The sequence below is a fragment of the Rhinatrema bivittatum genome, chromosome 4 (genome assembly GCF_901001135.1).
Source record: "Rhinatrema bivittatum chromosome 4, aRhiBiv1.1, whole genome shotgun sequence".
NCBI classification, from domain to species: domain Eukaryota; kingdom Metazoa; phylum Chordata; class Amphibia; order Gymnophiona; family Rhinatrematidae; genus Rhinatrema; species Rhinatrema bivittatum.
In genome coordinates this window covers 356,004,634-356,028,021 of record NC_042618.1, presented here as the reverse complement: position 1 = coordinate 356,028,021, position 23,388 = coordinate 356,004,634, and the positions used below count along the sequence as shown (strand labels likewise).

At 45.3% G+C, this 23,388-nt stretch overlaps 1 protein-coding gene across 5 annotated transcripts in view; it reads right to left on the bottom strand.

The window, feature by feature from the left end:
- ADAP2 (ArfGAP with dual PH domains 2) overlaps window positions 1-23,153 on the bottom strand; it is a 39,457-nt gene extending 16,304 nt beyond the window's left edge. The window contains exons 1-4 of one of the 5 annotated variants that reach the window (XM_029600719.1): window positions 22,727-23,153; window positions 15,061-15,191; window positions 12,980-13,071; window positions 1,537-1,622 (exon numbers count right to left, since the gene is read on the bottom strand). In XM_029600719.1, coding sequence (XP_029456579.1) covers window positions 1,537-1,622; window positions 12,980-13,071; window positions 15,061-15,191; window positions 22,727-22,814 — 397 coding nt within the window. In that variant the 5' untranslated portion in view covers window positions 22,815-23,153. The other 4 variants (XM_029600718.1, XM_029600716.1, XM_029600715.1 and 1 more) reach the window with 4 other exon arrangements.
- Between the last annotated feature and the right edge of the window lie 235 nt (window positions 23,154-23,388).

Here is a 23,388-nt window from a genome sequence, read left to right as displayed (position 1 = left end):
CTAAGTCCCAGCGGCCGGGTTCCTACGGGCTCCTCCTGGGGGGACTCCGGCTTCCAGGGTGAATCTCCTAAGTCCCAGCGGCCGAACTCCTACGAGCTCCTCTCGGGGGAGGATCGGCTTCCAGGGCAAAGATCTTCCCACCACTGCGCCAGCTCCATCGTCTCATTCTTCCTCGCCAAGGCCCTTGGTCGCATAGGGCTTCCAGAGTCCCTCCTTCGGCCATCCACGAGTGTGTCCTTGCCGCCTCCCGGTCGGGACCACTGCTGCAATCTCCTTCAGCAACTCATCCTTCGATTCCGATCGGCCCAAGGGTCCACGAATCCAACACAAGCACTGCACATTAACCTGCATCTGGTTTTCGCATTTCCTGTACAAATTGTGTTTTACTTGAATGTTTTAGTCTTAAAAAAAACCAACAGAATGGAGATCTCTTGACTTTGCCTATCTAATTTGCCTTGCTAGTGCTACCTGGATCAGGAACTGCTAGTCTGAGGAGTTGGAATGGATTTTATAGTGGGGGAATGGAAAACTGTTTGGGGGTTTTTTTTTTGTCCCATGTATAATGGAAACCTGCACTCCTCTTTCTGACATCTGCACAGTCAGAAATCTCTGTCCAGAGTTTGAGCCAGGTGGATCTGGTTGAAATATGGATCATGCCCGTGGATCATACAGAATCTTGCTTGTACGGCTCCACCAAGCCTCTTGTGGAGCTTCCTGAATGAATCAGTTTCTAACTGGAGAATTTTGGCCTGTCTTGGCTTAAGTGTGCTGTAGTAGTTGTGGTCCTGCTTCTTCCATCTGAAGGTACCAAAAATCTCACTGATGTGGCAGCTCTTGTGCTGCTGCTGTGCCATGGGAACGTGGTATTTAATATGGCATTCGGAGTGGAGGATTAGCCTAGTGGTTAGAGCAGTGGGCTACGAGCCAGGAGATCAGGGTTTGAGTCCTGCTGTTGCTCCTTGGGCAAGTCACTTTACCCTCCAGTGCCTCAGGTACAAACTTGACTTTTAAGCCCTCTGGGAAATACCTACAGTACCTGAATGTAATCTACTTTGAAGTGCTGCAAAAAGCAGAATATAAAAATAAATAAATTCACACCCTAGCTATTCTTTTGTGCTAAGGCTTTCATTATTGCTTACCCTTTCTGTAGGTGAGACACTGTTTAACCCGTGTAAATGGGCTTTTTGATTATTGTCCACCCTTACGTGGGTAGAAGTAGCCGTGTATGACAGCAACTTGGATACTTTTACCCATGTATCTTTAGAGGTGTTTCCAGAGTTGGGTTTGGTTGGGGGAGGCACTTACGTGGGTAGTTATGAATGATAAAAACTGCCCACATTAAGTTTGTTTCGACTTAGCCACACACACACACACAAAAACAAATGCAAATGCGTACAGGTACTTTTCTGTGGGACAATAATCAAAGCAAAGCTACCTGTGTAGTTTAGCTTTGAATATTCCAGTAAATCCTGCGTATAAGAGCCTCCTGTGGGCAGTTTGATTATTGCCTCTTTAATGTTTTCCATAGTCACTCACCTGCTGAGACTGTACCAGGGCCAGTTCGGTCTGTGGTAAATTCTTCCCTTTCATATTTGGCTCTTATCCACTGTTCTTTTAAAACCCTTAAAGAGAGGGAAGTTTATAAGACAAAGGTCAGTTTCTGCCATACCCAAAGTTCATAGGTCAGTCTAATTGGTTTGCACTTTCTTCATTTCTGCTACTGTGAATCTAGTTCCATTCCATCCTGGGCATTCTTTCACCACCATGACCGTACCTTCTGAGCACAGTCAGTGCTAGCCAGGCCTGGGAACAGACACACATTACCAACCAACCTAATTCCACAACATCATGAGATGTTCCACCACTCCTGCTTGCCTAACTCCCTTCTCCATTGTCTGGTCCTTATTGCCCCGCAAAACCATAGGTTACAGAAAACCCGGGGCATTCTCCTCTCTTGCACCGACTCTAAGGAACTCCTTCCCCTGACACTTAGATGTGAGATGGATTTTTCCAAATTTAGGGAGGGTCTTAAAACTTTCTTGTTTTGTCAAACCTTTGCAATGTAATCTTCTATTGGAAACTTTTTATTTAAGCCTCATTTGTAGGGGGGTCTGTTCATTTTTTTAAGTTTCCTTAAATCCTACTATGCTACTTTTACTATTTGTCTTTTATGTATTTTTACATAAGAACATAAGATATGCCATACTGGTTCAGACCAAGGGTCATCAAGCACAGTATCCTGTCTTCAACAGTTGCCAATCCAAGTCACAAGTACCTGGCAAGTACTCAATCATTAAATAGATCCCATGCTACTAATGCCAGCAACAAGCAGTGGCTAATCCCTATTGATTAATAGTAGTTTATGGACTTCTCCTCCAGGAACTTATCCAATCCTTTTTTAAAGCCAGCTACACTAACTGCCTTAACTACATCCTCTGGCAATGAATTCCAGAGCTTAATTGTGCGTTGAGTGAAAAATAATTTTCTCCGATTAGTCTTAAATGTGCTACTTGCTAACTTCATGGAGTGCCCCCTTGTCCTTGTATTATCCGAAAGAGTAAATAACCATTTCACATTTACCCATTTAAGTCCTTTCATGATTTTGTAGACCTCTATCATATCTCCCCTCAGCCATCTCTTCTCCAAGCTGAACATCCCCTAACCTCTTTAGACTTTACTAATAGTGGAGCCGCTCCATGCCCTTTATCATTTTGGTTGCCCTTCTCTGTACCTTCTCCATCGCAATTATATCTGTTTTGAGATGCAGCGACCAGAATTGCACACAGTATTCAAGGTGCGGTCTAGCCATTGAGCGATACAGAGGCATTATGATATCCTCCATTTTATTTGCCATTCCTTTTTGCTTTTTTGTCAGCCACAACACACTGAGCTGACAATTTCAATGTAAATCAATTATGACGACAAGATCTTTTTCCTAGGTGGTAACTCCTAAAATGGAGCCTAACATTGTGTAGCTACAACTTGGGTTATTTCTACTTAAATGCATTGTTAGGATTCGTGGGTTTCGTGGTCTCTTGGCCTGAGGTGAGGGTTGATACTACCTGCAGGGAGGAGTCCCACAGGACCTCACTGTCGAGAGGCGAGGTCAGCTGCAGCAGGAGATACGATAGTAGTGGTAGAGAGACAGAGCATGCTGTGTCTCAACACGTGATCGCAGGAGCTTGTAGAGAGAGTACTGTGAGGGATCCCGAGGAGCGGGGCAAGAGACACAGTTCAGGAGGAACCCACAGAATTCAGGCAGAACTGGAGATGCAAGTACAAGAGCAGGAACCTCTGACAGAGAAGCGCTAGGCAGGCCCCGAGGAGCAGGGAGCACGAGACAGGAACTTCTGGAGGAATGCAGCAGAGACTGTCCTGAGGGACGGGACAGCTTAGCGAGAGAGGCTCTGGTGTGATGATGTAGGCTGACCCGCGGAGCGGGGAAGCCTGTGTCGAATCTCCGAAGTAGTGACGTAAGCTACTCTGAGGAGCAGGGCTGCGCACGATGGAATTTCTGGTAGAGAAACGAAGGCACTGCCCCGAGGAGCGGGGAAGCACAGGTTACAGTCACTGGTGTAGGCACTGCCCCCAGGAGCGAGGAAGCACAGAGTCGAGTCTCCAAAGCAGTAAGGCAGTTTGAGGGACAACCCCGAGGAGCAGGGAAGCCGGCAGGCAGGACCTCTGAAAGGCGCAGGGGCTACCCCGAGGAGCGGGGGAAGCCGAGAGACGAGGTCTCCAACTGAAGCGCAAGCAGGCCCCCGAGGAGCGGGTACCCGAGCCAGAGTCCAGAGCCGCAGGTAGATCCGATGCAGGAACCATGGGTCCGAGGAGACAGGAGCAAGCACCAGTAGCGAAGGAACTCGTTGCCAAGTCAGCTAGCAAAGGGTGAGGGAGGTGCTTATGAATCTCAACCTTGTGATGTCATCAGTCGGGGACGCCCCTGAGGTTCCCGCCATTGGGCCTTTAAAGGGAGGCCCGGTGACGCGCATGCGTGCCTAGGAAGGCCCGGAGTCGGCATGGGTGGCAGCGGCGTCCCGGCCACCACAAGGAGCCTTGAGAACCTGGAGGTATGCAGCGGTAGCGGTTAGCCCCAGCCGCGAGTAGACCCAGAGAGGAGAGCAGGGCAACACATGACATGAGTTGAATCGGTCGCAGCCATCTGTGACTGACGGTCATAACATGCATCATGTGCATTTGTCCACATTAAATTTTATCTGCCATATGGAGGCCCAATCTTCCATTCTCGCAAGGACCTCCTGCAATTTATCACAATCTGTTTGTGATATAACTACTCTGAATAATTTAGTGGCATCTGATCACCTCACTAGCTGTACCTCTTTCCAGATCATTTATAAATATATTGAAAAGCACCAGTCCAAGTACAGATCCCTGAGGCACTCCACGGTTTACCTTTTTTCCACTATGAAAACAGACCATGTAATTCTACTCTCTGTTTCCTGTCTTTTAACCAGATTGCAATCCACAAAAGGACATCGCCTCCTATCCCTTGACTTTTTAGTTTTCTTAGAAGCCTCTCATGAGGGCCTTTGTCGAACGCTTTGTGAAAATCCAAATACACCTCATCTACTGGTTCAACTTTATCTACATGTTTGTTCACCACTTCAAAAAAATGTAGGAGATTTGTGAGGCAAGATTTCCCTACATAAATTGTTCATTAATTATGCTCTTATTTTGATCCCATTTCATGGTGTGTATACTATATTTTCTTTGTTTTAACTGGTTTGTAATTGTTGTAATTTTTTACTAGTTTGGACTTTTTATATTTCCATTTCTATTTTTATTGTACATCGCCTTGATTTTATTTAAGAAATGTGATTTATCAAATAAATTAAACTAACATCTCATATTGGCAGAAAACTGATGTTTAGAAGGGTAGTGAAGTCTGTGAAGATGATTGGTGTGGTTGAGAGCTACAAAGGTCTTCCTATGGTGAAGTCAACACCACACAAGAGGAGATTTGAGAGGCAGGGGTGTAGCAAACTGACAGGTAGCTGTGATGCCCTCCCCTCCCCACTAATCCGCCATTTAACTGTCAATGCATCTGATTTGGGGTGCTTTGCTGTCAAATACTTCAAAATGGAGAAATAGCAAACAAATCTGTCTGCTCCCCAGCTCATTACAGAAACATGCTTTTCCACTCATGCTCAGGATGGCTAAGTAACTCAGTTTCTGAAGAGAGATTTTAGGCCAGTTCTATCCTTCTGCCATGCTCTCCTGATGTATTCTGGTACTTGTAGAACTCCGTTCTGATAGGAGGACTACAAATCTTGCAAAGCACTAGGATGCAAATTCAAAATCCAGGACTGGCCAAAAATCTCCATTCAGATATGGGGTTGCACTAGAGTGCTGGGATTCTACCAGCTGTCTAGCGACATCATAACTACAGTGAAAATGGTTAAAAACAGAACAAAACAGTTCTTGGGACCGAACACCAGCTCAGATAAAAGGGGAGAAAGTAAAGCCAGTGAAAAGCCTGAGATTTAAAACAGTGGTACATTTTAAAACCATGAGCCAGGACAAAGATTAAAGAGAGGAAATAGGAAGGAGATGCGTATTACAACCATCCTCCTGGAGAGGCCTCACAGCCAGAGTCCACAATGTTTAACTGAATAAAAAAGGAAGCACTTGCAACTTACATGGCTGGATCTAAGGCAAATGCTTACCAGAAAATGAATGGTGCAAAAAAGAGGAACTACTGCTTTGTTAGAAAAGCAGAGTTCCTGTATTCCTTTAAAGCTGCAAGGCAACTTTTCGAGCAATACAATCAGCAATAAAGATGTGTATTTTTGCGATGTGTATTTCATTCCTTAGGAGTTATTAAAAAGCAAATTTTCAGGGGCCATGCCGTTAACGACGCAGGTAAAACTGGGAGTTATGTAGGTAGAATGGCTGAATTTAAGTGGATCTTCACAGCCTGTATACTTTTACTCCCATTACAAAAGAGGTGTTCTGGGGAGAGAAGTAAGTGTGTACATTTTATTTAAAAAAATTATATATGTGCATAGTCAGCGTGCAGACATTTTACTCGCACTGGAGATGACTTCAAGCACACGCATACTATTGATTCGCACGCCTGCCCCATCTTCAGACACAAACTGTGTGGGCAGTTTGTGTTTGACGGGCTGACAAGTAAGCAGGTTCTTTGTTCACTATGGGAAGGGGGAGGCTGGTTGTCTGTAAACACTGCAGTTTTTCAAAGCTCCTGCAACCTAGTCCCAGTCAACCATTCTGAATCTAAGCAGCAGGTCAGGAGGGTGGGGTAGGGAGGGGGTGCTCAGCAGGAAACCATTCAGGCCTTCCACTGATACCTGAAGGTGGCGAGTTTTGATAAGAAGGGGCAGGGTTCATAATCAAAGGCAGTGAGTGTAAAAGAGGGAGCTACAAAAAAAATCATACATTTGTATGCTGGCTAGTTTTATGATTATCCTGTATTGATATGGTCTGCTGATATTTATAGGATCTATATTTTAAATGTTTTTTTAATGTTATTTCAGAAATCTTATTTTATCTCTCATCCTCATCTTCAGGCCGATTCAGTAAAAACGCAGGAGAACGGACGAACGCCCGCTCTCCCGGCGCGCGCACCAGCCACTCGCCGGTGCACGCGATACAGTATTCAAATGAGGTGGTGCGGTAGAATCGGGCAAAAGGAGGTGCCAGGGACACTAGCGCGTCCATAGTGCCTCCTTTTAGTCCGGAGCGGCGGCTGTCAGCGGGTTTGACAGCCGACGCTCAATTTTGCTGACGTCGGTTCTCGAGCCCGCTGACAGCCATGGTCTCGGAAACTGGACACCGGCAAAATTGAGCATCCGGTTTTCGGCCCGACAGCCGCGGGCCGAATTCAAATTTATTTTTTTTTAACTTTTTTACTCTTCGGGAATTCCGACTTAATATCGCCATGATATTAAGTCGGAGGGTGCACAGAAAAGCAGTATTTACTGCTTTTCTGTGCACTTTCCCGGTGCTGGAAGAAATTAGAGGTCGGCGTTAATTTCTGAAAGTAAAATGTGCGGCTTGGCTGCACATTTTACTTTCTGTATCCCGCGCGCATACCTAATAGGGCCGTCAACATGCATTTGCATGTTGACGGTGCTATTAGGTGCTGCGGGTTGGACGCGCGTTTTCCTCCCCTTACTGAACAAGGGGTAAGGGAAAACGCGCGTCCAAGAGCAGGCTAACAGTGCGCTCTGTTGGAGCGCACTGTACTGTATCGGCCTGCTTGTGATGCTTGATTTTACCGAACCTAATGGCACCTGTGTAAACTGATAAATTTTAATAACATTATTTTTGTGCCTTACTGTAAACCGTTGTGACGGTACCCACCTTAATGACGGTATAGAAAAGATTTAAAAAAATAAAATAAAATAAAATAAAAAATAAATTACAAGAATTAACTCGCAACGAAATAGTGATTGACAAAAGAGAAAAAAGCCCTACAAATATAAGTAATGCTACAAGAAAACACAAAGAGTCAAGGGCTAAAAAGAGTATCACTAATAATAGAGGAAGGACCCAGAAACAGAAGAAAGAAAGAAAAAAGAGATAAGGCAATCTGTCCATGACTACAAATCTTTTTCTAAATGCATAGTATAGAACAAAGCCAACAAACTAATTAATTCCCACCCTATCTAACCCTCATCCAGAACTGGAGGCTCAAGAATTGATAAACTTCAGTTGAAAATACAATCATGCATTCACATGGAAAGAAACGAGTCCCCAAAGTGAATACCGCCTGACGCATACCAAGAAATTCTCTTCTACGCATCTGTGTAGCCCTACAAAAATCAGAAAAATTTGAATTTTACCACCCATAAAAAAAAATATGCTTAGCACACACAAATACAGATGTAAAATCAAATCGTGATCATAAAAAGGAGACAGATGACACTAAAAGCATAGCTCTGTGTTCTTCATCCACTGCGGTGGACTCCAAGATAGCAGAAATGTCCAAACTGGTCTCACCCTCCTTAAGAGCAGCCCATCTAGCATCTCTACCCACACCCAGGAAGGTGGAAAGCTCTATAAACTGAGAGCAAAGGATATGATAGCCTCAACACTTCCCACATAAGTCTTACAAAGTCCTGAGGGAGCTATCATGGAAACTGCTGCGGGAGCGCTGGATGCAGTCCCATTTCCTGGGAGATGCAGTGTACCTTGGGCCACGAAGCGACCAGAGAGGAGTTCCGGGGGAGGGCCGTGGCAGGTGAAATGTGCCCCAGCACGGGCCGGCTGGCTGGAGATAGGGAGCCCTGGCCTCTGCCAAACCTGACGCATCGGAGAGATCCAGCAACGCAATGTTGGTCTCTGAAGTAGCCCTCCGGCCACTTGATAGCCCTTTCGGACCTGCCGTACAGAACAGCAGATGCGACAGGACGGACAGAGGCTGAGGGCAGAAATGAACAGACTCAGACGAAGACTCAGGGTGTTTGACGGACTCAGACGTAGACATAGGTTGGTTGAAGATTCAGGACTGTGAAGGGTGTTGCCTGAAGATTCAAGATTATGAAGGGTGCTGAGTGAGTGCTGTCTCACCGCGCGCCCTACACAGCCACTCAAGGCAGGTCACGGACCACGCTGATGGCGAAGCAGACTCCAGGCAAAGTGGTGACTTCGAATCAGGACATGATGAAGATTCAGATGAGGCCTGCACCAAGACGTGCCCTCCACAGCCAGTCAAGGCAAGGCACGGGCCACGCTGGGACGAAGCAGGTTCAGGCAGAGTTTTAGGCATGGACAGAAGCAGACACGAGGAACTTCGGAGACCAGGTCAGGATGAGGGTTAAGAACAGAACCTCAGGATCCAAAGCTCGGAGAAAGGAACTCGGAGCGGATTGCTCGGAGAAAGGAAGCTCGGAGTGACGACTCGAAGAAAAAGAACTCGGAGCTAGGAACCTGAAGCTTGAGGATTAAAAGCGAAGGTCTTCCGGAGACTTGCACTGCCGAAAAGAAGAGGATCTGATTAAGAACATAGGAGACATCAGGAGAACATCTGGACATCTGGAACCAACGAGATGAAGACACAGGATACAACGAGATATCAGGACGAAGACACGGGATCCCACAAAGAAACAGAGTGCCTAGGAGGAGTTGAGAAGATGAGAAGTCCCAAGGAGGATTGACTCCTTGCAAAGGCAATGATAGACAGAAGGCAGGGCCCTTTTATAGGGCTGAAGAGGAACTCCCACTATGAGGTCATCAGGAGGCAGGAGGACTGACCCTTTAAATCTGGAGAGGAGGCGCGGCTCCGTGTCTAAGAAGGTAGGAGGCAGGACCCTGGAGAGTGGCATCTCTGCTGCAAGTTAGAGCAGGAGTGGCACTAGGCCGTGAAGCAGGGCCTAGCGTCAGGGCGGCTTCCTGCCACAAGAAGAAAGGCTGGAGGTGGCTCCAGTCTTCATGGAAACACCGGTGGTGGCCTCTGGGCCGCGAAGAGGAGCTCCAGGGCAGCCTACCGGCCGCAAGAAGAGAAAGCTGGATGCGGCACTCCCAGCCACGGGAGGACCCAGGCGAAAGCGGCTCCATGCCACAGGGGCAGGACAACGGAGGCAGCACCAGGCCGCGAAGAAGCAGCGTCAGTGCGGCCTCCTGGTCGCAGGGTGGAGAAGCGACGTTGGCGGCTCCTGCCGTAAAGGCAGGACAGTGGCATCAGGACAGCTGGGGAGCGTCGGGAAGCAGGCAAGCTGGAGGTGAGAGGCTGCTTGCGGCTACGCCCGCGAGCAGAATCATAACAGAAACTACTGAGAAATTAAGTACTCAAATATTTGGGGATTACACATAATATTTCAAATTCTCTAATTTACGATGTACTGCAGATCTGTCTTGAACCAAAGTATCTTGCACTGTAGGTAATTTCCCCACATCTAGTTCCAAAGATCTGAGTCATTCCGAATGAGCCAAGGATGCTGACCCTTGGATTGGGATTCATGCTGAAAAAGCATTCATGGATAATATAAAGAACTGTTCCATAGAGGAAAGAATACTCCATATGCTGTCCAGAGTTATAGGAGAGGGTTTAGGCATAGGTAGGCCTAAGATTGGAGCTAGTGCAGAGGCCTCTGCTTGATCTCCTAAGGATGCGGACTCAGAAGAAACCTCTGCTCCACCAACTGAGAACGGCCTTCTTACCTCTCTGAAGACCTCTTGCGCACCTGTGGACATCTGTAGGGTTCCAGCGCTGCCTCCCCCGATGATCTCCAATGCGTCATTCAAAGTTGCCATTGACCCCCCCTCCTGCCAGCATCCAGGCTACTTCCATCCTGACTCACGCCTACAGACAGCGATGCCACCACCAAGCACCCTGGGGAGAGGAGCTCTATCATCAGGGCTCAGCAAGATGTCAGCGTTAGCTTCTGCCCGTTGTGATGCTCCCTCATCGGCAGCAGCAATGAAGACCAACTCTGACATGGAGGAAGGGAGAAGATGCTCCAGAATCATCGATTGTCAAATGAAGGGGCTTTGCAGGTGAGTAGGAGGTAGCTCTCCGTACTCTTCCCTTCCGCTCCACCATGAAAAAGCGTCAAAAGCAAAGAGAAAATAAATGTTTCGGAGCAGTCTCACAGTGCGTCTTCATACAGCGCCATCTTGGATCCTCCCCCTCCATTGCTTGATTTTATGTTTTTTTATTAGATTCTTTTCTTATCTTTTTTGGTTTGTTTTACATGTTTTTGGTATCATTCTTGTGGCCTTGTTCTCCACTTCGAGCAAAAACTATTTTGAAAAGGCAGATAAGAAAAAAAATTTATTTTAACTTTTTATTTATGCAAAGCATTGCAGATCTTTGTTAAAGCAACATGAGGATAACAAAAAAAAAAAAAGAAAAAGAGAAACAATTATCACGAATTATATTTGCAATTATGTCCAATAATATATACTGGAAATTAAATACGCATTATTATTATTATTATCCTGTAATAAAAAAAAAACCCCAAAATCGAGATGGGGAGTAAATTCCAGGAGTAACAAGTAAGCAACTCAACGGAAAGGCAAGTCTCTAATAACTAAGAATCGGTCAGAACTGGGGAAGAAGTGATAATTTTCCAAGCAATGGGGAAGGATTGTAGTTGCTCAGGTGCAAAAGACTACAAAGGCATCTGAACGTAACTTTACAAAGCATTTGCAAGGGTAAAGTAATACAAAAGAAGCCTTTAGGTCAAGAGTTTCTTTCCTGAGAGCTAGAAAGCCTTTTCTCCTTTGCTGGGTAAGCCTAGAAATATCAGGAAAGATCCTCAGATTTTGGCCATAAAAAGGAGAAATTAAATTACAAAAATACAAAGACATCGCTTTAGAAAGATCTGAATCGGCAACAAAGGACACAAGCAAGGCGGCCCTAACTATAATTTCCCAACCAGAGGACTCTAGGAATTCTGTAAGATTCAGAGGAGGAAACTGATTCCCAGCTGCGGTACTGGCGGGAGCATGAGGAGATGATGGCAGAAAAGTTAGCTTATTAATCGAAGGAAGTTCTTCAGGTGGAATACCCAAAACTTGGAGGAAACATTTTTTTTAAGGTAACCATCGGAAGATCACCCAAAATCTTGGGAAAATTCAAAATTCTGAGATTTAGCTGGCGAGAAGAATTCTCCAGCAATTCAAGCCTGCGAGACAGAACTCCATTATCCCGAATAGACATAGGCTGGATCGCCAGAATTTTAACAGTGTCTTGCTGAACTACTGCAAGTTGCCTTGAATGCTCATGGATAGAACCTTCATGCTGAGCAAGCATAGGATCCAATTTAGTAATAACAGTGTCCGTTTTTGATACTGAAAAGGACAAAATCTTGGCAAAATTCTCCACCAGTACCCAAAGCGATTCCAAAGTTATAACCGCCAGCTTTGGGGGGGCATCTGAAAGGACTCCTGCGACATTGGAACCGCTGAGAAGAAAACGGCTCCAGGAGGAAAATGAAGCTGTCCTCTTACTGAACCCAATGCCTTCTGAGGGCAGAGAAGAAAATGCAGTTCCAGCCACTACCAGACCGTCAGAAGCCTGCAGAGCTGTAATAGGTAAACGCGGCAATGCCCTCAGCTCCCACCCGCTCAGGTGCCGGAGTCAGCGTACTTGCCAGCGTTTCAGTGGCACCGTCGGAAGAGGCGCATCGATCAGCTGGCGGAAGAGCCTGTTCTCGGGGGGGAGCCGAGGGACACCTCGTCCCCAGGAAGCACCAATGCTCCCTCGGCGAGTGCCTACAACGGGGACCTCACAGCAAAGACAAAGAGGGTCAACAGAAGATGCAAAGGGAGACAATCGACTGCTGGCCAGGTTAGCAAATAAGGGTTCGGTGGGGAAAAACCCCTGATTTTCCCCTTCCTCTTCGGTGCCGTAGCAGATTAAAGCATGAAACTGTGCAGGAAAAAGAGAGCTATCTTGCCCCATCCAGGCCGCAGATAGTTGAATAAGTAAATACCTAAAAAGATACCACACAAACTCTTCCAATGTACTAAAGAAGCTGACAGACTCAATGCATGGTATAATCAGATATCAGCCTAAACACCAGACTGTGGCCTGTCCCCTTTCACATCCTCATGACTCTCTTTTCTGCTTCCTCTCTCTTTTCTGCTCATTCCTGTTTTGGCCCATATATGGTTTGCTTTTTCTTGGGTTATTAGGTAAGTTTCCTTAATTGTGGCCGCAACTCCCTGTGTTTAGGGTTTTCCTCTGCTGTCACCTGTCAGCTTTCCAGACTTTGGATGCAGGGCTGCTTATGTACATTTAGGTCTGTGATAAGAGGCAGTGGACTGGAGTCACCTCCCAGTCTATTTAGGTCTCTAACCACTGGAGTTGATAAAGGCAGAGAAATAAAAAAAATATATATATCAGTTGCTTGCATCTCCTCAAGAATACAGCAGAACTCCCTGAGGAAAAGGGGCTTGTTGAGATTTATATTCATTCAAGCTACTGCTGGAATGACTCATAAACGGTCTGGATTGGACGGCAGCTGTCAAGTTCTCAATAGTGACTTACAAGCAGTCCGTAGGCTGAGGTCTGTAGTAGTGAGGAGGGACTGCAGCTTCATACTTGGCTTTGGCCCGGAGGTTTCCGTGTGCTCTCATATGCTGCAAAACACAGTAGAAAATCACTTCGTAGGGAAAAGTTAGATCACTATTGGGCCGATACAGTAAAAATCGCCATTCTCCTGTGCACGTGATTCAGTAAATTAATTTATTTAAATTAGGACCCGCAGTAAAAAGAGGCGCTAGGGACACTCTTTTTGGACAGGAGCGGCGGCTGTCAGTGGGTTTGACAGCCGACGCTCAATTTTGCCGGCGTCGGTTCTCAAACCCGCTGACAGCCACAGGTTCGGAAATCAGACGCCGGCAAAATTGAGCATCCGGTTTTCAACCCGCGTGCCACGGGCCTATTTAAAAATTTTTTTTTTTAAATTTTTAACTATTTTTAACTTTTGGGACCTCCGACTTAATATCGCCATGATATTAAGTTGGAGGGCGTACAGAAAAGCAGTTTTTACTGCTTTTCTGTGCACTTTCCCGGTGCCGAGAGAAATTAACGCCTACCTTTGGGTAGGCGCTAATTTTTTAAAGTAAAATATGTGGCTTGGCTGCACATTTTACTTTCTGAATCGCGCAGGCATAACTAATAGGGCCATCAACATGCATCTGCATGTTGCGGGCGCTATTAGTTTCGGGGGGGGGGGGTTGGGGTTGGACGTGCGTTTTCGACACGCTATTACCCCTTACTGAATAAGGGGTAAAGCTAGCGCGTCAAAAACGTGCGTCAAATGCGGGTTAACAGTGCGCTCCACCGGAGCGCACTGTACTATATTGGCCTGTTAGGAAGATAGCAATGAAACAAAATGATAACAATTAATTTTTTTACTTCAGACAAACTTAAAGCCTGATTTACTAAGGCTTTTCTCCCATTCTGTGTCTATGGCAAAAATGCTTAGTAAATGAGTCCCAATGGGTAAGCACAGAGTTTTACTCTCAGTCATGCACACTTTTTTTTTTTGTGCGCAAACAGTACTCCCAATGCAACAAGGAGTTTTGCTCACAAAATGTGTGAATACAACTGGGCGCTGCTTAGCGCCCTCACATGCAAATTCCATGCTAATGGAGGCATTAACTTTTACCTGCCACCTCCACCTCCCTTCCCTCCCCCCAGTACAAAGTGGCACCGTGGCTTACCTTGTATTTTGTTAGCGCTGGAAATTTTTTTTCCTGGTCAGAGGTGCAGTAGAGTTTCTGGTGCTAGTGTCAGTCAATGGGCAGAAGCTGGAGTGCCAGTGCCAGGAACTGTAGTCAGGATTTTATGCAGAGAAAACATGCTTTGTGCAAAAAAAAAACCAAACATGTTTTCTGTGCTTAAAATACAGTTTATGCACACAAAAAAATACTTTTTGCGCTGAAAACATTTTTTGTGTGCATAAATCATGTTTTGCTGTGTGCTAAGCCTTTTCTTTGCAGACATTTTCTGCTTTGTGTGCATTTTTAATTCCGGAGACATTAGCATCCCATTAGCTTACTGCATTGGAAGTTAAAAAAATGAGCTTGTGCTCAAAGAAACTGCGCTGAATTTCAGCACCCCGCTTTAAGGTTTTGCTTGTTACATCAGCCCCATGTGGTTCCACTTCCTCTGTACTAATATTTTTTTATTGGTCAATCCACATATCTTATATTTTGTGCTGAATATCTCCTTTTACAGCAGTTGCTATTTGGCAAAACCCAAATATTTTCCTGTTGTTTGGTTTCCATTGACCAAAATGAATCTGAGGGAATTGAACCTTTGGTTCCTTCTCCTTGCACCCTTTTTTTATACAGCTCATAGCACCATGTGGGTCCTGCCAAGGCATCCATCCCAGAGGTGACTGCATATATGTTTCTAAACTAATAAATTGTAAAGCACGCTGAGATGAAAGGAACAAGATAAAACTATAAGAACTGCTGGGCAAATACATTTCGGTAATTAGCTGGGCAGATCTTCTGGACTACGATGCATTCCAGTGAATCTGCCCTGCCTGTTCTAGGGCAGGCCATGGCTCAGCGAAAAGGAGGCCAACACAGCCATGAGTTACCCTGGTCTCATACCTGTACCAGATCGTCGTCCCAGAAGTCCAGTCGGGTGGATTTGATTTTGCTGATCTCAGGGAAGTTGCGATGAATGCCCGAGCAATTCAAGCAGACAAAGATGCCAAGTTTATAAGATGCCCAATCCGGATCTAAAAACATAGACAGAAGTAAAGGTACAGGGACAGAGCCTTTTCACAAATGTAGCAAAGCATACAGAAAAAGCTTTCTCAAAATGGAAGACGTTACTGTGCAGGAGATTTCTAAAGGTGGAACTCTTAAAGCAGGACTCCCGGAATAAAAGTCCATTTTTATCAAAATGAGGGTTACCAGACAGCTCATCAGGGGTAAACTGAGCCAATCCAGATTTTGTACCATATGAAAATTATATACAATCTTAATAGAAATAAAAAAATAATAATTTACTAAGTCAGGTGTGCCAATGAGAAAGCAGTACATTAATTATTGTTTTCCACTTTCCCTCTACCTACAGAAGCTTTGGTAGCAATGAAATATTAAGGTCATGTTGTCGGAATCAAAGATGGCTGCCAAGGGCCTTTAGTGCCCTCTATCAGATTAAGAGGTAATGTCCTGAGCTTTCTATATGGCTCTACAGACAGTACAGCCCCACTGCTGCTGTCTTTAGCTCTTTGACCCTGCACAAAACAGTACCTTGTTCTAGGCCATAAGAGCTGTTGGAAAGTTCCCTCTGATTTATTTAATTTATATTTTTCACACACTTCAAAGGGGATTACATTCAAGTATTGTAGGTATTTCCCTATCCCTAGATGCAAAATAAGAGAAAACCTTTAGCACTTAGGCTACTGAGGCAACAGAGGGTAAAATGAGTTTCCCAAGGTAACAAGGGGCAGCAGCAGAATTTGAGCCTTGCTTTCCCTCCTCTAACCACTAGGCTACTCCTCCACTGCCCGTAAATAATCAGGTAGAGTATTATCTAAATAAGCATAATACAAATTAACATTTGTAATATGTGGTTAGCACCTTTTACTGTGTGCACCGTACCCCAGTACAACCTAAGTTTAGTGGTGAAGGCCACAACACAGTGTAATGGACTTTAGTACTCAATAGGAGCATTAGTAAATGTTTCATACCAAGAAAGCAATTCAGCAAATAGGGAAAAAATATTTGTATACCCCAGAATATGACATGTATCATCATTATGATATGAAGCTGGAGGGAGTAGAAATAGGCGTAAGATAACAAAGTATTCCTAGTCTCTGTTTTTCACAGAAAGAGAGGTGGATGCATGCTCCAGCTCTAGGTGGGAAAGAAACGGCATCGGGCAGCATGGGATAAGCACAGAGGATTCTTAACTGCAGGCAAGTAAGGATAAAATCAGAGCTCAAGCAGAGTCTGTGCTATTACACTAGGAGGGGAAATGGGCAGAGATTAGGGGAGCCTAGCACTTATTATTTGCCCTCCTATTCTGGGCTTCTCTCTGACTTCAATCTGATATCCATTCCTGAAGGGTATGACTCTCCCTTTGAACCTGGCCAGGAGCCCAAAAGGTCTTAGTGCACAGCGCTTCTGGCAACCATAAATTTAGCTACAGGAAATCACTGTTTTGATATAGTTGGAAGAGAAAATTCCCATCATATGCCCAGAACTGAAATCCATCACTGATCTTTTTGTGACATGGTCTTTAGCATTTCACAGAAACAACTCAGTCTATTGTATGTGATGGATTTTGGCATAAACAGAGACAGCAGACAATGAAACCTCTGTCCTGTGTTACAGGAGCATGCTTGATAGTCCAATCAGGCTCGCTGGATGTCCTATTATTATTACAAACTGTCTTCAACATCAGAAACCAATGCAATGCCTCTAGAAATGATCATTTATGGAAAAGAAAATGTCATCTCCTTTAAATAAATCTTAGCATCTGAGGAGCTAAATACAACAGACAAAAGAGTGGCAGATACATTTAGGATTGAAATACAGTTCAGAGTCAAACATGAGATCCTGAAGTTAAGCACACCCCTTCTGCAAATCTCCCATTCAGTGCTTCCACACCTACTTTATTTGACTGGCTTATCAGCTTGCATTCACTAGTGTTAAAATTAGAGAAGTCTTATAAAACCACTGATCAGTATTTAATATTCAGCTCTGACTCATTCACGCAGTGATCTTCCTGTTTGGAAAGGAATATTCACCTTGTCCAGAGAATATCATGCCCTGTGCTAAAGGCTGTGAAGGGCACCCCAGCAACCCCCTTTCACCAGAAGGGCCCACCATAGCAGCTTTGCCACCGCATACCATCTCCGATCACTCCGCTGCCACTGCTCTCAAAGATGTGCCTTGACCCCCGCCCTTACTCTCCACACCCCTCTGGCCGAGACCCTGAGCTGGATGACTTTTTAATACATAGCAAAGGGTCTCAGATCACAAAATAAGTTCCATTTTGATCTGTTTTTTTTATTACTCAGATGCAATAATCCTCCCCTCAGCTCAGCGCCTTTAAACGGGTTTGATTAGAACATACCGTGACAGGGATGAACCTCACTCTTAAGCCAGGATAATACTGAGTAGGATCTCAATCTCTCAGATTTACTGCCAGTGCTCTTTGTACGGGCGTACTGACGCCAGGATTCTGATATGATGCCACAGGAAGTACAGTTCCAGTGTGCACCATGCATCAGCACTCCAGGCCAGCGTAGGGACAGACGGCCATGAAATCCACTGTTTATAAGCACAGAGAAATACTCCTTGGCTTGCTGAGTCACTGCGAGAGCTTGAGGAGCTTTCAGTAGTTAAAATGGAGAAATGACGATGTGCAACAGGGAGACGCTGCTGAGGCCAGTTAAACTGGTGAAAAGCACCATCTCATATCTGTTAACACTCTTACATCTGGCTCAAGGGAATGGTCACAGCCATATCTCTAGGGCAGCAGTTCAAACCGCAGATCATTTGGCCTCTGTGAAGAGGAGTGGTGGTCTCAGCCCAGCTCCAGGGGAGCCAAAGCAGGAATGCTCAGTGAGCATTCCTGCTTCCTGTCAGGTTCCTTTGAATCTGTGAATCCTGCTGCACACCTCCTCACTGACTGATGTGTGGCACGACACAAAGAGAAACTCTTACAGGTTTATCACCCTCTTTATCCAAAGTACCATTCGCAGGAAGCCTGTGGTCATATAAATAAAGGGGTATCCATGAAAACATGAAGAAAGTTGTAATTTTGTTTGCCTTGGTTATATAATTAATGTTAGGATCCCCGGCCGCGGCTGTCCATAGTCAGGTTCTCTTACCTCCACCGGGAGGTAACCAGGCCCAGGTCTCCCCTGTTGCCGCTCGCCGCGGCTGACGCTCACCGCTGCTGTTGCAGCCTGCCCTCACGGCCAGCATGTCACCATCCTGACTTCTGTGTCTGCCTCCCTAGGTGTGCGTGCACGCCGTCGCTCCCGATTTAAAGGGCCTGCGGCGGGAAAGTTCCCCGCGGCCCGTGAAGATGACGTCAGGCAGGGTGTGTATATATACCCTGCCTTGCCTCTAGCATTTTGCCTCAGCAACGGGTCCTGCCCTGCTTAAGAGTGCGAGCTCTGCGTTGATTCCTGATCCTGCGTTCCAGCCTTGACTCTTGATCCAGCGTTTCTGCCTTGCTCCTTCTTTTCCTGTGCTGTGCCTTCCTGCTCCTTGTCCCTCCGGATTGACCTCCTGGTATTGATTCTGCCTGCCCGACTCTGCCTGACCTCCACCTGGTAACCCGACTCTGCTTGACCTCTGCCTGCCCTGACCTCCAGCCTGTTTCTCCGTCTACGCCTGTTCACTGCCCGTCCTGACCTCTGGTCTGTTCCTGGTTTTGTCTGTCTGCCGCCTGCCCCGACTTCTGCCTGCCCGACGCCACTTCAGCCTCCTCCCCTGGTTCCACGCCTTGAGAGACCCCCGCCTGAGTCCTGCTCAACCTGCGGGGAATGAGGGCTGGTAAAGGTGAAGCACCAGTTGGGTCTTCTCTGCCTGCACTGCCTCCCAATGATGAGAACCAACAGGAGCCCTCTCCTGGTGGTACCGCCAACCTCGTCTCGGCTCAAGGGTCCACATCCCTAACAATTAAGGGTCTGAATTTTATTAGATTTTCTTAATTGGTACCTAAAATTGAATGGACATTAATGGACATTTTGTCCAAAGAGGGAAGTAGCCTGAATATTTTAATATTTTGAAATCAGGTGGATTTTTATAACTCCTTATTTTTATTTTTATTTATTTATAAACATTTGATATTCTGCTTTTCCCCACGTTGGTCTCAAGGCAGATTGCAAACAAAATTAAATCAAACTTACAGTTACAATAGCATTAGTTTCAAGGTGGATTACAATCAATTATATCAAAGTTACAATTACAATAGCATTACAAGTTTTAATCAAAAGGAAGAAAATTGAACACGAAGGAAAGGCAAGTGCGCAGATAAGGTTAAGGAGTAAGATGACTGTGAGTAGTTCAGGGTTGTGGCAGGGCAAATAGTTAAGGAGGTGTGGGAGCTACTGTCCCTGACTTTGCTACAGAAATTAAATACAGTAGCAAGAGGCTCCTAATTAATGAACAAACCTGATGCCACATTATCTGTTTCTCCATGCCAGAAAATAAGAGGTCTATTGTCTTTCAGGTCTGCAAAGAAGGCGCTGTCACTGTCCGGAAAGTGAAGTTCTCAGAGCAGTTAGAAGCTGCAATTCCTGTCTCCTGGTACCCATAAGAACATAAGAAATTGCCATGCTGGGTCAGACCAAGGGTCCATCAAGCCCAGCATCCTGTTTCCAACAGAGGTCAAACCAGGCCACAAGAACCTGGCAATTACCCAAACATTAAGAAGATCCCATGCTACTGATGCAATTAATAGCAGTGGCTATTCCCTAAGTAAACTTGATTAATAGCAGTTAATGGACTTCTCCTCCAAGAACTTATCCAAACCTTTTTTGAACCCAGCTACACTAGCTGCACTAACCACATCCTCTGGCAACAAATTCCAGAGCTTTATTGTGTGTTGAGTGAAAAAGAATTTTCTCTGATTAGTCTTAAATGTGCTACTTGCAAACTTCATGGAATGCCCCCCTAATCCTTCTATTATTCGAAAGTGTAAATAACCGATTCACATCTACCCGTTCAAGACCTCTCATGATTTTAAAGATCTCTATCATATCCCCCCTCAGCCATCTCTTCTCCAAGCTGAACAGCCCTAACTTCTTCAGCCTTTCCTCATAGGAGAGCTGTTCCATCCCCTTTATCATTTTGGTTGCCCTTCTCTGTACCTTCTCCATCACAACTATATCTTTTTTGAGATGCGGCAACCAGAACTGTACACAGAATTCAAGGTGTGGTCTCACCATGGAGCGATATAGAGGCATTATGACATTTTACATTTTATTAACCATTCCCTTTCTAATAATTCCTAACATTCTGTTTGCTTTTTTGACTGCTGCAGCACACTGAGCTGACTATTTTAAAGTATTATCTACTATGATGCCTAGATCTTTTTCCTGGGTGATAGCTCCTAATATGGAACCTAACATCGTGTAACCACAGCAAGGGTTATTTTTCCCTATATGCAACACCTTGCACTTGTCCACATTAAATTTCATCTGCCATTTGGATGCCCAATCTTCCAGTCTTGCAAGGTCCTCCTGTAATGTATCACAATCCGCTTGTGATTTAACTACTCTTAATAATTTTGTATCATCCACAAATTTGATAACCTCACTTATCGTATTCCTTTCCAGATCATTTATATATATATTGAAAAGCACAGGTCCAAGTACAGATCCCTGAGGTACTCCACTGTTTACCCTTTTCCACTGAGAAAATTGACCATTTAATCCTACTCTCTGTTTCCTGGCTTTTAACCAGTTTGTAATCCACGAAAGGACACCGCCTCCTATCCCATGACTTTTTAGTTTTCTTAGAAGCCTCTCATGAGGGACTTTGTCAAACGCCTTCTGAAAATCCAAATACACTACATCTACCGGTTCACCTTTATCCACTTGTTTATTAACCCCTTCAAAAAAATGAAGCAGATTTGTTAGGCAAGACTTCCCTTGGGTAAATCCATGTTGACTGTGTTCCATTAAACCATGTCTTTCTAAATGCTCTACAATTTTGATCTTAAGAATAGTTTCCATTATCTTTCCCGGCACTGAAGTCAGGCTCACTGGAGCCTTTTTTAAATATTGGGGTTACATTGGCCACCTTCCAGTCTTCAGGTACAATGGATGATTTTAATGATAGCTTACAAATTTTAACTAATAGATCAGAAATTTCATTTTTTAGTTCCTTCAGTACCCTAGGATGCATACCATCTGGTCCAGGTGATTTGCTACTCTTTAGTTTGTCAATCTGGCCTACTACATATTCCAGGTTCAGAGTGATTTTGTTCAGTTCGTTTGACTCATCACCCCTGAAAACCATCTCCGGAACTGGTATCTCCCCAACATCCTCATTAGTAAACACAGAAGCAAAGAATGCATTTAGTCTTTCTGCAATGGCCTTATCTTCCCTAAGAGCCCCTTTAAATTCTCGGTCATCTAATGGTCCAACCGACTCCCTCACAGGTTTCTTGAAAAGTTTTTATTATGAGTTTTTGCCTCTATGGCCAACTTCATTTCAAATTCTCTCTTCGCCTGGCTTATCAATGTTTTACACTTAACTTGACAATGCTTATGTTTTATCCTATTTTCTTCAGATGGATCCTTCTTCCAATTTTTAAAGGATTTTTTTTGGATAAAATAGCCTCTTTCACCTCACCTTTTAACCATGACTGTAATCGTTTTGCCTTCTTTCCACCTTTCTTAATGTGCGGAATACATATGGACTGCGCCTCTAGGATTGTATTTTTAAACAATGTCCATGCCTGTTGAACACTTTTAACCTTTGCAGCTGCACCTTTCAGTTTTTTTCTATTTTCCTCATTTTATCAAAGTTTCCCTTTTGAAAGTTTAGTGTTAGAGCTGCAGATTTACTTATTGTCTCCCTTCCAGTTATTAGTTCAAATTTGATCATGTTATGATCACTGTTGCCAAGTGGCCCCACCACCGTTACCTCTCTCACCAAATCCTGCGATCCACTAAGAATTAAATCTAAAATAGCTCCCTCTCTTGTTGTTTCCTGAACCAATTGCTCCATGAAGCAGTCATTTATTACATCCAGGAACTTTATGTCTCTAGCAAGTCCTGATGTTACATTTACCCAGTCAATATTGGAGTAATTGAAATCTCCCATTATTATTGCACTGCCAAATTGGTTAGCTTCCCTGATTTCTCTTGGCATTTCATCATCTGTCTGATCATTACCCAGCAGACAAGGCAAAGGGGTTAATTTAGGAATGACAATAGGAGAATAACACAAGGCAGTTTCATCAACCCGATAGAAACTCAGACCAAGAAAGAAGAAACCATAGGGGAGAAAACAGCCTCCCACTTCCGCTTCCAACCACTGGAAACTGCTCATTTTTGAGAGAAAGCAGCGGACAGTAACTAGAAACATAGGAAAGAAACTTTTTTTTCTCTTGAGTTCTTTTTTATTTATTTACTTTTTTGCTTACCTTGATGGCAACAGGGGCTCAGGCAGGAGCTGCCACTCCAGCAGCATCAGGTCAGCTCCTTCCCCTCTGCAGATGTCTGTCCCTGTTCCTCTGTCTCCCAGATTCCTTCCTTCTGCCCCTGCCCCATCTGCCCTCCCTGGCCCTCACCTGGAGCTCCGCAGTCGGCGCATCTCGCGTTCCCCGGCAGCGCCAGCAGCTGCAGTAGCGCTCTCCTATTTCCGTCCCGATCAGCCATCAGCGAGGCTCTCTCCCCGTCCCTGTCCCGGGGGGCTTCGGCTCTCAGGAATCTCAAATCCACCCGGGCTGGAGCTGGCACGGAAAGGTTTACAAATGCGGAAATACAGCTGCGTGCAGGCAGCTGGCTCCAGAGACTTCATTCATGAACGCAGCACGCGAGCACCATTGGCAGGGGGTAGCGAGGGACTTCCCCATCCCTGCACCCGACACCCCCCCCCCCAGCCCACGTGCACTGCAGCCGCAGGTGCCAATGCAGTTCGTAAACACAGATCCTCAGTAGCAACCCGAAATGCAGTGCAATGTTTGTCCCTCCACTTACTTCAAGTGGTTACACTAAAAAGCGGAACTGCTTCCCCCGTGCATAGAAAGTCAGACTGAAATACGGTTGGGGGAGGAGGAAGAGGTTCTGGGAGGCACTAGGAGAGGGGGAGAGGCTGAGATGCATTGATGCAGTGGGGGTGGTGGGGAGTGGCTGAGATGCAGTGGGGGTTGGGGAGAGGGTCAGATGAGTGGAAGAAGGGAAGATTAAGACGGGCTGAGATGCATTGATGCAGTGGGGGTGGTGGGGAGTG